The sequence below is a fragment of the Nycticebus coucang genome, chromosome 21, assembly GCF_027406575.1.
Source record: "Nycticebus coucang isolate mNycCou1 chromosome 21, mNycCou1.pri, whole genome shotgun sequence".
Taxonomy (NCBI): domain Eukaryota; kingdom Metazoa; phylum Chordata; class Mammalia; order Primates; family Lorisidae; genus Nycticebus; species Nycticebus coucang.
This window is the reverse complement of record NC_069800.1, coordinates 10,937,432-10,950,040: the sequence shown is the minus strand read 5'-3', so window position 1 is coordinate 10,950,040 and position 12,609 is coordinate 10,937,432. Positions and strand designations below refer to the sequence as shown.

The window sequence follows — 12,609 nt, the reverse complement described above, 5'->3', positions numbered from 1 at the left end:
TCTTTGGAATGACCTATTCTGGAATAATCTTTCATCTTTTGATTTTTGGGAGATGTTATACAAAATGCGTGGCTGGATTTATTTTTCGTTGTCATCCTTTTCCTTTGCCTTTTGTGTTTTGTCCCTGCCTAGACAAGGCCCTCCAGTTTCGCTTGCAGTTCAGTTTCAAACGTCTGAGGCTTTAACCAGGTGATTCTCAGGTCTGATCAGTTTTGTGCTGATCAATATTTTATCTTACAAAGAGAAACATTAACTTCTAAACACCTTTGCCAGCCCTAAGTACAGAGCAGGGTGGAGTTCTGCTGTGTTGTGGAGCCTAGCGCTGGCAGACAGGTGTGGGGATCTAGACACAAATGGGCAGGTGCCTCGAGGAGGGGGCACCATGTAAGCAGAAGCAAGAAACTCACTTGTGTGAACACGGGGAGGGGGAGCAGGCAGTCAGGTCTGTGCTGACTCTGCCACTCATTCTTTGTTCACTGCTCGCCTGGCAGAAGGGCTCGGGCCAGTGTGGCGTAGCCGGCTGATGCCTTCCACCTGGCGTATCTGGTGGCAGCTCCGGTCAGCTGGTGCCCCCAGCTGCTGGCCCAGGCAACCCCATGGCCTCCTCTCCCTGAGGCCTCTTGGGCCCTGAGCCCCTGAGGCTGGCTGTTGGGTGCCTCCTCCTGCCTGTGGGACCAAGGGTCACATAATGGGGCCTTAGCAGAACAGCATGGAGATGACTTAGCTTCCAGCTGGGTCAGTCCAAAGAACAGAAACTTAAAAAGTCAGGGCTAAGGGGCTTCTGTGGCTGCTGGCCCTTGGTATACCCGTGGCCTTTTGAGGGTTGGTGGGGCCCTAGTGGAGGAGCCCCCCACTTGAGCAGCATCACAGGGGCTGGGCTTACCTCACAAAGGGGCTGCAGCTGTGACTGTAGCTCTACTCCTCTGGGGAACAGGGCCAGAGGGCAGCAGTGCTCCCGAGCGCAGGCTGTAGCTGACACCCTGACCAGGTACAGTGGCATGCTGAGTGTGTTGGGGACGGAGGGCAGCCAAGGGGGCCAGAGCCAGTCAGCACAAGTCCTCACCAAGGAGACAAGACCTCCAGTGGCCCAAGACAGTCACCTCAAGGCCCAGGAGCCAGGAATGTTAACTGGAGGTGGGTCTGTGGTGTGGGTGTGTCAGGGGGGCCAGAGTGGCCTCCAAGTAGCTCTGGGGGAGTAACCTGGGGCTCACAGAGCAGGGACACTTCACACTACAGTTAACTGCTTGAACCTCACCTTCGTTAGATAAGACTAGAGCATGGGGGGAGAAGCAGGACGAGGGGCACCTCAGGATATGGGCAGACAGGCAGAGGTGGGGAGAACTGCACCTGAGCCAGGTCTGTGCCGGGCATGTTTCCTGCTCCCTTGGCATCCGCTCTTGGTGCAGGTGTGAGTGGGGTTTGGTGGACCACAGTGCAGGTTTGACCAAGGGGTCACGCACTTAGAAGTTGCTTGTTAGTAACACTCATTCACAAGATAAAGGTGTCCCTGGGCTGTGCACACATCCAGTAGCCTCCTGCACAGCTGAAGGTTTGATTTGCATTTCTGGGACAGACAGCATGCTTGGGGCCAGACTGGTATCACCAGAGGTTGGCCAGAGTAAGACCTCGTGAATCTTCTGGCTGCATGCACCTCACGTATGACTAGTTCCTGATGAAGATCTGGTGTCTTAGGTTTGCCATCACGTTCCAGGCTCAGTTGGGATGTGCTCTGTTTTCCACGTATCTGTCATTAACGTGGCTTATGAGTTCTGTCTGTGTCTCTCAAGCTACTTGCTTACTCGCTCCCTGTGCTTGGCACATGTTGGCCAGACCACAGCTTACAAACTACATCCGAATTATCTCTGTAGTAGAACTGGATATCTCCAAAAGCAAATGCACATTCCACGCTGTTTTCATGTGTGCACATCCAGTAGGTCAGGTAGCTGACAAGGTGAAGGCCCAGTCACGAGTGGACACCGGATGGGGCTTCCATCAAGCAGCCTCAGCTTTTGGTTGACTTCTCCGTGGCGTTTCCCTCCTGTATGGAAGTGGTTGTCATCATTATGTGGCCCCATGGGATGATGGAAAGAGATAGTGTGATGAGCTGTGGGGCTCTCTGAACCTGGGCATCTCTTCAGGTTGTTGTAGAGCCTCCATTACATAAAATGAGATCAATTAAATCACTGGTCAGTGGTGCTGACCTCAACTCTCACCCCTCTCCAGTCTCAGGATGAGCTGACTTTCTAGTGATCTGGCTGGTTCCTCTGGCAGCCTCCATCCTGAGGCTACCACAGCGCCAAGAAGAGTCACCTCATCAGCAGAAACTCAGGTATGGCTGAAAGGGGCTTGTTGTCAATAACAAAATATGCTTCTGTCACCCCTCAGTCATTCAGGGAGTTCCCAGGGTTCTAGGCATTCTGTGGGGATGAAGACGAATGAGCACTTTTCATGCAGCCGTGTGTTCACAGCGGTGCTAATAGACGCTCCTTCCTTTCAGCCCACAGCAACCAAGAAGAGCCAGGAGCAGGGTCTTGCATCTTCACAGGCAGCCAGGACCAGTCCAGCCCTGGAAGTACAAGAGGGTCTTGGCTGTGCCCCTTTGGTTGAGGTGCCATGGTCAGACTCTGCCAGGAGCTGCTGCTCCTGGTGGCCACTGCGGCCCTTGTGTCCAGAAAAGTCCAAGCTGGGGGCTCTGCCAAGGTGGTGAGGCCATTCCAGGACATCCCCAAGAACTATGTCTACGTGCAGCAGGCACTCTGGCATGCCATGAAAGAGTATAACGAGGCCAGTGAAGACAAGTACAGCTTCAGGGTGGAGGAGGTCCTGAAGGCCCAGGAGCAGGTCGGTGAGAGCTTTCTCTTTGTTTTCTCCTCCCACCGTTAGCCAGCCCATCGCCTGCAGATGGCTAGTACACCAAGGGGTAGGAAGCACAGCTGGGAGACTCTTCTAGCCAAAACACATTAATTTTAGGGATTTTTGAAGGAAAATTGATCACATTTCATTCTTCATTCTGGTATGATAAAAAACATAAAATATTGGGGCAGTGCCCGTAGCTCAAAGGAGTAGAGCACTGGCCCCATATGCTGGAGGTGGCATGTTCAAACCCAGCTCCAGCCAAAAACTGAAAAAAACAAAAACAAAAACGAACAAACAAACAAACAAAAAAAACAAAAATAAAATATCTACTAATGTCACTTAAAATTGGTTATAGTCACATAAAAAAGTAGAGGTAAGAGCCCAGAAGGCAGCTCCAAGAGGCTGAGTTTAGGGCCATTTGACATGAGCCATGGGAGGACAGGCCCTAAAACCACAAAGGCCCAAACTGCCAGGAAGAGGAAAATGCCAATTCACAGACATAAAATAAAAAGGCCCAGTAGAAAATCACACCACTTGCAAACACCATGTAATAACTAACTCAGGCAAAGATCATCTGGGACTGCTGGGTGAGAGAGTGTTTGGGGTGAGTCCTGGCAGGGATTGCTTGTTTATTACAAAGGGGAAAAGAGGCCCTTATAATCAGAAAATCTGCTGACTGCTGCCCTCACCAGAGGCTCATGCCCCTGCCTGGACAGGCTGGCGTCACATCACACCCCTCTCCCACCAATGTGGTGTGCTGAGTGTTCTTGCCCAGAACATGCTCCCTGATGGAATCAGAGAAACAATTAGATGAACCTGTATCATAGGACATTCTAAGATCATTTAAAATATAAGTGTCATGACAAATGGGGAAAAAGCTAGGAAACCATTCTTCATTAAAGGAGACTTAAGAAGCATGAAAAGTCTTGTTCTTAGGACCCCTGGGGAGGTATGGAGCTAGGCTGCTATTAGAAGACAGCAGGTCACAAAGGTCACATTTACTGAGCAAGATGACAGCACTGTAACAGTGCTGTGGGTAGGCAGGGCCCTGACATGGGTCACAGCAGAGCGCCTGCAGGACTGGGAATGAGGCCAATCTGGCTGGACTTGGAGGAATGAGAGGGTGACAGAGGTAAGCAATGACACTCGGGTTGGTGAGTGGTGGCACAGAAAGGACCCACAGGGCAGAGCACCTCTCTCTGCTCCTCTTCCTCCTTGAGCTCATTTCCCTGCCACTTCCCCCCCCCGACTCTTTCCTGTCCACCTCAAGGCTTCCATGCCACCTGCCCAGCCTCCTGTTTCCTTGTCTGACCCAGAGAGATGGCTCACTGGGAGGTTGCACCCTGTGAGGTGGGGGCATCTGGCTCCTCAGAAGTCTTGCTGTGTGTGTGGGGCCCCATCTGCCTCTGGTTCCTTGTGTGGGCCTGGCTGTGTGCTGGTGATTCTTGCAGAGGACACCTGTGGCCGGGTGTGTGTCAACCCTGATGGCTCATGATCACTGACAGTCACTAGTGTCTTCTGCATGTGTGGTCCAGGGCTCAGTGAAGTCCCTACCCTCTCTGGAACTGTTCAGTTTTCTCAAATTTCTCTTTATCTGTGTTTTCCCACCCACACAGATAGAAACAGTGCTTCTGATTGATAGGCAGGATTTTACTAATACAATAAACCAAATACCCAGGTATCTCAAAAATTATATACCATTTTGCACTATTTGTCATTTTTTTTTTTCTATGAATGTACCTTTTATTCTTTAGTTCACCATGAACTCTTCATGGCAGGTAAGAATTCAAAAGAATCAGGGAGAAAGAGGTTTTTCAAAAAGGTTGCAATGAAAGTATTCAAAATTCCTGGACATTCCAGCTACCAATGCTACATAGGAAAGAAAGAATATTTTTTTAAAAAAATGCAAAACCCCCAAAACAAAATAAAGCAAAAAAAGCAAAAACAAAAATTGTTGGTGACAATTCAGACTAAACTTAACAACAGCACATAAAGAGAACAGCCATATCTCATAGAGCAATTAAATTAAAAGCCGAACGATATGTCAGGGTGAGGCTGTGTCCTGCCTGTGGCCACTTTTGAACAGAGTGGTGATGACAGAGTCAGCAGGGACCATAGAGACCTGAATCTTTTTCACCTGGCCCTTTAAGAAAAAGTTTGCAGGAGGAGAGCAAGATGGCGGCTGAGTAACAGCTTCCCTGCAACTGGGCACGGTGAGTCTGGGGAGACAAGACTCCAGGCATCTCTGGCTGGTGGGATCTGCCTATAATCATCCCTTTGAGGACACAGGGAGTCAGTGAGAGACTTCTGGACCCCAAGAGGAGGACAAAAGCAGTGGAAAACTGGCAAGTAGTTGTGTGTGTTCGTTCAGTCTAATCCTGCTGGCAACTTTAAGTATAGCAGCAGTGAGACTGCAAACTGGAAAGGCCTTATGAGCTGTTTTGTTGTTTTTGGACTTGGCACTCAGTTGAACTGCCTTGGGAGAGCTTGGGCAGGAATGTGGAGAACTCAGGGCCCCAGACTGAGTTGCTGATCTGGACGGAGCTAATAGTGTTTGGCTGTGGGCCCCGTGGAGCCATTGTGAGAGAACTGCCCTGGCAAGCTCTGCCCTCAGGGTCACAGAGCAAGAATTGGGCAGGAGCTAGTAATCTAGTGACTGAGCAGCCTAAAGGCAGGGACTGAGCCACCTTACAGCCTTAGCTCTCAGAGGCAGAGTGAGACCAGGTTTGGCACACTGGGTAAGTGGATAGCCACTTCAGCAGTGAACCCAGTGACAAGTGTTTTCCTGGGAAAGCTTCTGCTTAGCCAAGTTTAGAAGTTTAAAGTGCCTTTTAAGAGGGCTGAAGAGAGATTTAGGGTCTCCACACTGCAGGGTTTGAGAAATCAGCAGAGACCTACAGTTGTATCAGCATTGTGATTAACATCTCACACCCCAGAAGATCACCTGTTGCCCAGACAATATTCAACAAGATATATATACTGCTTTGTTTTTTTTTTTGTTGTTGTTGTTTTGTTTTTTAATTTCAACCTTTTCCCTATAGATTTTTCTTTTCTTTTCTTTTTTCCTTTCTTTTCTTTCTCTATTTTTCTAGTTTAAATACAATTTCCCATTGTTGCCTTTTTCAATAATTAGAACTTCATTTTTGCTAGTTTTTCTACCCCTATTATTTGTTTTTTCCCTCCAATTTTATCCCATAAAGTTTTCTGTTTGCTTGGTTTGGTTTGATTTATAGCATTTTTATCTTTCCTCTCTACTTAGTGGAGGGTGGGGTACTGTGTCTGATCAGGCTAGCAAAGAGCTGTTGACCTTAAGGGAATCACCCAACCCAGTACCCCCACAGGTTGGGTTTTTTTTTAAAGATTGTGTCAAAGTACCCTACTGTACACCTGGTATTGCTCTGTCTCCCTCTTTCTGTGCCTCTCTTCTTTTTGTCAATATTCCCTTTTACCCACCCCCCCTTTGTCTTTTTATTCTTTTCTTTCTTTCTTTCTTTTTTTTTCTTTTACCCCTTCTTGCTCTTCAACCTTCTCAGCCTTCTGGTCCTGTACTAAAAGAACTCATCGAAACCCTAGTCCACAGGCACAGCAACATAAAGAGCAAGAGGAAGTGAAAGGAAAATTAGGGCAAGGAAACAGATAAAAGAAATCACTCATGAGGAAGAATCAGCAGAAAACTCCTGGCAACATGAAGAACCAGTCCAGAGCAACCCCGCCAAGGGACCATGAGGTACCTACTGCAGAGGATTCCACCTATAAAGAAATGTTAGGAATGACAGAAAGGGAACTTAGAATACACATGATGAAAACAATGAAGGAAATGATAGAAACAATGAAGGAAACTGCTGATAAAGTGGAAAATAACCAAAAGGAAATCTGAAAACAGAATCAAATAAGAGATGAACGATATAAAGAATACAGAAAGGATAAAGCAGAGCTGAAGGAACTGAAACAGTCAATTAGAGAACTTAAAGATGCAATAGAAAGTATCAGCAACAGGTTAGACCATGCAGAAGAAAGAATTTTGAAGGTAGAGGACAAAGTTCTTGAGATAACTCAGATAGTTAAAGAGGCAGAAACAAAGAGAGAAAGCAGAACTTTCACTGACAGAATTATGGGACTTTATGAAGTGTTCAAACATATGAGTTATAGGAATCCCAGAAGAGGAAGAAGAATGCCCCAGGGGAATGGAAGCCAAACTAGAGAATAATATAAATGAAAATTTCCCAAATATCACCAAAGATTCTGATACACTCCTTTCAGAGGGATATCAGACCCAGGTCACCGCAACTCTAACCAAGCTTCTCCAAGACACATTGTGATGAACCTGTCCAAAGTCAAGACAAAAGAAAAGATTCTGCAAGCTGCCAGGAGTAAGCACCAGTTGACCTATAGGGGCAAATCCATCAGAGTGACTGCAGACTTCTCTAATGAAACTTTCCAAGCAAGAAGACAATGGTCATCTACCTTTAATCTACTTAAACAGAACAATTTCCAGCCCAGAATTCTATATCCTGCTAAGCTAAGCTTTAAAATTGACAGTGAAATCAAATCATTTACCAATATACAAACATTGAGGAAATTCGCCACCATAAGACCAGCTCTACAGGAAATACTTCAACCTGTTCTACACACTGACCATCACAATGGATCAGCAGCAAAGTAAGAACTCAGAAATTAAAGGACAGAACCTAACTTCCACACTGATGCAAAAGATAAAACTAAGCAATGGACTCTCACTAAATAAGACGAATAGAATACTACCACACTTATCAATTATCTCAATAAATGTTAATGGCTTGAATTCCCCATGGAAGAGGCACAGATTGGCTGACTGGATTAAAAAAACACAAGCCATCCATTTGCTGTCTGCAAGAAACACACCTGGCTTCAAAAGACAAATTAAAGCTCTGAGTCAAGGGTTGGAAGACAATTTTTCAGGCAAATGGAATTCACAAGAAAAGAGGAGTTGCAATCTTATTTTCAGATACATGTGGATTTAAAGCAACTAAAGTCAAAAAAGACAAAGACGGTCACTTTATATTGGTCAAGGGAAAAATACAACAAGAAGACATTTCAATTCTAAATATTTATGCACCCAATTTAAATGCTCCCAGATTCTTGAAACAGACCTTACTCAGTCTGAGCAATATGATATCTGATAATACCATAATTACAGGAGACTTTAATACTAGTCTTACAGAGCTGGACAGATCCTCTAAACAGAAATTAGAGATATAAGATATTTAAATGAGACCCTAGAACAATTGTGCTTGATAGATGCATATTGAACACTCCATCCCAAAGATAAAGAATATACATTCTTCTCATCACCCTATGGAACATTCTCCAAAATTGATCATATCCTAGGCCACAAAACAAACCTCAACAGAATCAAAAGAATTGAAATTTTACTTTGTATCTTCTCAGGCCATAAGGCACTAGAGGTGGAACTCAACTCTAACAAAAATGCTCGACCCCACACAAAGGCATGGAAATTAAACAATCTTCTGTTGAATGACAGATGGGTGCAGGAAGAAATAAAAGAGGAAATCATTAACTTCCTTGAGCATAACAACAATGAAGACACAAGCTACCAAAACCTGTGGGATATTGCAAGAGCAGTTTTGAGAGGAAAATTTGTCTATTTAGATGCCTACATTTGAAAAACAGAGAGAGAGAGTGCATCAGCAAACTTACAAGCCATCTTATGGAATTGGAAAAGGAAGAACAGTCTAAGCCTAAACCCAGTAGAAGAAAAGAAATATCCAAAAATCAAATCAGAGATTAATGGAATTGAAAATAAAGTAATCATTCAAAAAATTAATGAAACAAGGAGTTGGTTTTTTAAAAAAATATAATAGATAAACCATTGGCCAGACTAACTAGAAATAGAAAAGTAAAATCTCTAGTAACCTCAATCATAAATGATAAAGGGGAAATAACAACTGATCCTACAGAGATACAAGACATCATCTCTGAATACTACCAGAAACTCTATGCCCAGAAATTTGACAATGTGAAGGAAATGGATCAATATTTGTGTTATTATTAAATCATAGCTGTGTACATTAATGCGATCATGGGGTACCATATACTGGTTTTATAGACCATTGGATAAATTTTCATCACACTGTTTAACATACCCTTCCTGGCATTTTTTCAGTTATTGTGTTAAGACATTTATATTGTACATTTACTAAGTTTCACATGTACCCTTGTAAGATGCACCATAGGTATTATCCCACCAATCACTCTCCCTCTGCCGATCCTCCCCTGTCCCTCCCCTCCCTCTCAATCTCCCCCATATTCTTAGGTTATAACTGGGTTATAGCTTTCATATAGCTTTTCATATGTACTCAGTAGGGCTGAGTACATTGGATAATTTTTCCTCCATTCTTGAGATACTTTACTAAGAAGAATATGTTCCAGCTCCATCCATGTAACCATGAAAGAAGGTAAAGTCTCCATCTTTCTTTAAGGCTGCATAATGTTCCATGGTGTACATATAACATAATTTATTAATCCATTAGTGGATCTATGGGCACTTGGGCTTTTTCCATGACTTAGCAATTGTGAATTGTGCTGCAATAAACATTCTGGTACAAATATCTTTGTTATAATGTGATTTGGATCAATATTTGGAATCACACCCTCTCCCTGGACTAAGCCAGGAAGAAATAGAGCTCCTGAACAGACCAATTTCAAGCCCTGAGAATAAAGAAACAATAAAAAAGCTTCCAACAACAACAACAACAACAAAAATGCCCTGGTCCAGATGGCTTCACACCAGAATTCTATCAAACCTTTAAGGAAGAGCTTATTCCTGTACTGCAGAAATTATTCCAAAAAATTGAGGAGGAAGGAATCTTCCCCAACACGTTCTATGAAGCAAACATCACCCTGATACCAAAAAATTGAGGAGGAAGGAATCTTCCCCAACACGTTCTATGAAGCAAACATCACCCTGATACCAAAACCAGGAAAAACCCAGCTAGAAAGGAGAATTTCAGACCAATTTCACTCATGAATATAGATGCAAAAATTCTCAACAAAATCCTAGCTAATAGATTATAGCTTATCATCAAAAAAGTCATACATCATGATCAAGTAGGTTTCATCCCAGGGATGCAAGGCTGGTTTAACATACGCAAGTCCATGAATATTATCCACCATATTAACAGAGGCAAAAATAAAGACCATATGATCCTCTCAATAGATGCAGAAAAAGCATTGGATAAAATCCAGCATCCTTTTCTAACTAGAACACTGAAGAGTCTAGGCATAGGTGGCACATTTCTGAAACTGACTGAAGCTATCTATGACAAACCCACAGCTAATATTTTACTGAATGGAGTAAAACTGAAAGCTTTTCCTCTTAGAACTATAACCAGACAAGGTTGTCCCCTGTCACCTTTACTATTCAACATAGTGCTGGAAGTTCTAGCCAATACAATTAGGCAAGACAAGGAAATAAAGGGAATCCAAATGGGAGTAGAGGATGTCAAATTCTCCCTCTTTGCTGACGACATGATCTTATACTTCGAGAATCCCAAAGACTCAAGCACAAGACTCCTGGAAGTTATCAAAAAATACAGTAATGTCTCGGGATATAAAATCAATGTCCACAAGTCAGTAGCCTTTGTATATGCCAATAACAGTCAAGATGAGAAGCTAATTAAGGACACAACTCCCTTCACCATAGTTTCAAAGAAAATGAAATACCTAGGAACATACCTAATGAAGGAAGTGAAGGACCTCTATAAAGAAAATTATGAAATCCTCAGAAAGGAAATAGCAGAGGATATTAACAAATGGAAGAACATATCATGCTCATGGATGGGCAGAATCAACATTGTTAAAATGTCTATACTTCCCAAAGCAATCTACCTATTCAATGCCATTCCTATTAAAATACCAACATTGTACTTTCAAGATTTGGAAAAAATGATTCTGCGGTTTGTATGGAACCAGAAAAAACCCTGTATAGCCAAGGCAGTTCTTGGTAATAAAAATAAAGCTGGGGGCATCACCATACCAGATTTTAGGCTGTACTACAAAGCCATAGTGGTCAAGACAGCATGGTCCTGGCACAAAAATAGAAACATAGACACTTGGAATTGAATAGAAAACCAGGAAATGAAACTAATCTTACAACCACCTAACCTTTGATAAACCAAATAAGAACATACCTTGGGGGAAAGACTCCCTATTCAATAAATGGTGCGGGAAGAACTGGATATCCACATGTAAAAGACTAAAACTGGACCCACAAATTTCTCCACTCACAAAAATTGATTCAAGATGGGTAAAGGACTTAAATTTAAGGCATGAAACAATAAAAATCCTCAAAGAAAGCATAGGAAAAACACTGAAAGATATTGGCCTAGGGAAAGACTTCATGAAGAAGACTGCCATCGCAATTGCAACAACAAAAATAAACAAATGGGACTTCATTAAACTGAAAAGCTTCTGTACAGCTAAGGAGACAACAACCAAAGCAAAGAGACAACCTACACAATAGGAAAGGATATTTGTATATTTTGAATCAGACAAAAGCTTGATAACTAAGATCTATAGAGAACTCAAATTAATCCATGTGAAAAAAGCCAACCATCCCATATATCAATGGGCAAGAGACATGCATAGAACCTTCTCTAAAGAAGACAGACGAATGGCTAACAAACATAGAAAAAATGTTCATTATCCCTATCTATTAGAGAAATGCAAATCAAAACCACCCTGAGATACCATCTAACTCCAGTGAGAATGGTCCACATCACAAAATCTCAAAAATGCCGATGTTGGCGTGGATGTGGAGAGAAGGGAACACTTTTACACTGCCGGTGGGACTGCAAACTAGTACAACCTTTCTGGAAGGAAGTATGGAGAAACCTCAAAGCACTCAAGCTAGACCTCCCTTTTGATCCTGCAATCCCATTACTGGGCATCTACCCAGAAGGAAAAAAATCCTTTTGTCATAAGGACCCTTGTACTAGACTGTTTATTGCAGCTCAATTTACAATCGCCAAAATGTGGAAACAGCCTAAATGCCCACCAACCCAGGAATGGATTCACAAGCTGTGGTATAAGTACACCATGGAATACTATTCAGCCATTAAAAAATGGAGACTTTACATCCTTTTTATTAACTTGGATGGAAGTGGAAGACATTATTCTTAGTAAAGCATCACAAGAATGGAGAAGCATGAGTCCTATGTACTCAATTTTGATATGAGGACAATTAATGACAATTAAGATCATGGTGGGGATGGGGGAAGAAGAGAGCAGAGAGAGAAAGAAGGAGGGAGGGGTGGAGAAAGGAAGAGCAGAGAGAGGGAAGGAGGGAGGGGGGTGGGGCCTTGGTGTGTGCCACACCTTTTGGGGGCAAAATAGGATTGCAAGAGGGACTTTGCCTAACAAATGCAATCAGTGTTATCTGGTTTATCGTACTCTCAATGAATCCCCAACAATTAAAAAACAATAAAAAAATAAAAAAGGAAAAAGTTTGCAGATCCACTGTTTTTTTCTCTTTTCTTTTGAATATTTAAATTAATTTTATTTGATTTTCCTAACATATTGAAGGTATCTACATGTTAAGGTATACAATGTGATGTTTGGATTTACATAGACATTGTGAAATGATTACCACAACCAGCTAATTAAAACACATTAATTGCCTCAGCTCGTTACTTTCTATTCATTTGTTCATTTTTGGTGGTAGGGACCCTTGAGACCTACTCTCATAGTAAGATA

The 12,609-nt window shown here is 43.0% G+C and overlaps 1 protein-coding gene across 1 annotated transcript in view; it reads left to right on the top strand.

Annotated features, from left to right (window-relative positions):
- Positions 1-2,613: 2,613 nt before the first annotated feature.
- The window catches only part of LOC128573460 (cystatin-13-like), a 28,379-nt gene continuing 18,383 nt past the window's right edge, over positions 2,614-12,609 (top strand). The window contains exon 1 of the mRNA XM_053573726.1: positions 2,614-2,841. Within this exon, the coding sequence (XP_053429701.1) occupies positions 2,614-2,841 (228 nt within the window). The remainder of the gene's footprint in view (positions 2,842-12,609) is intronic.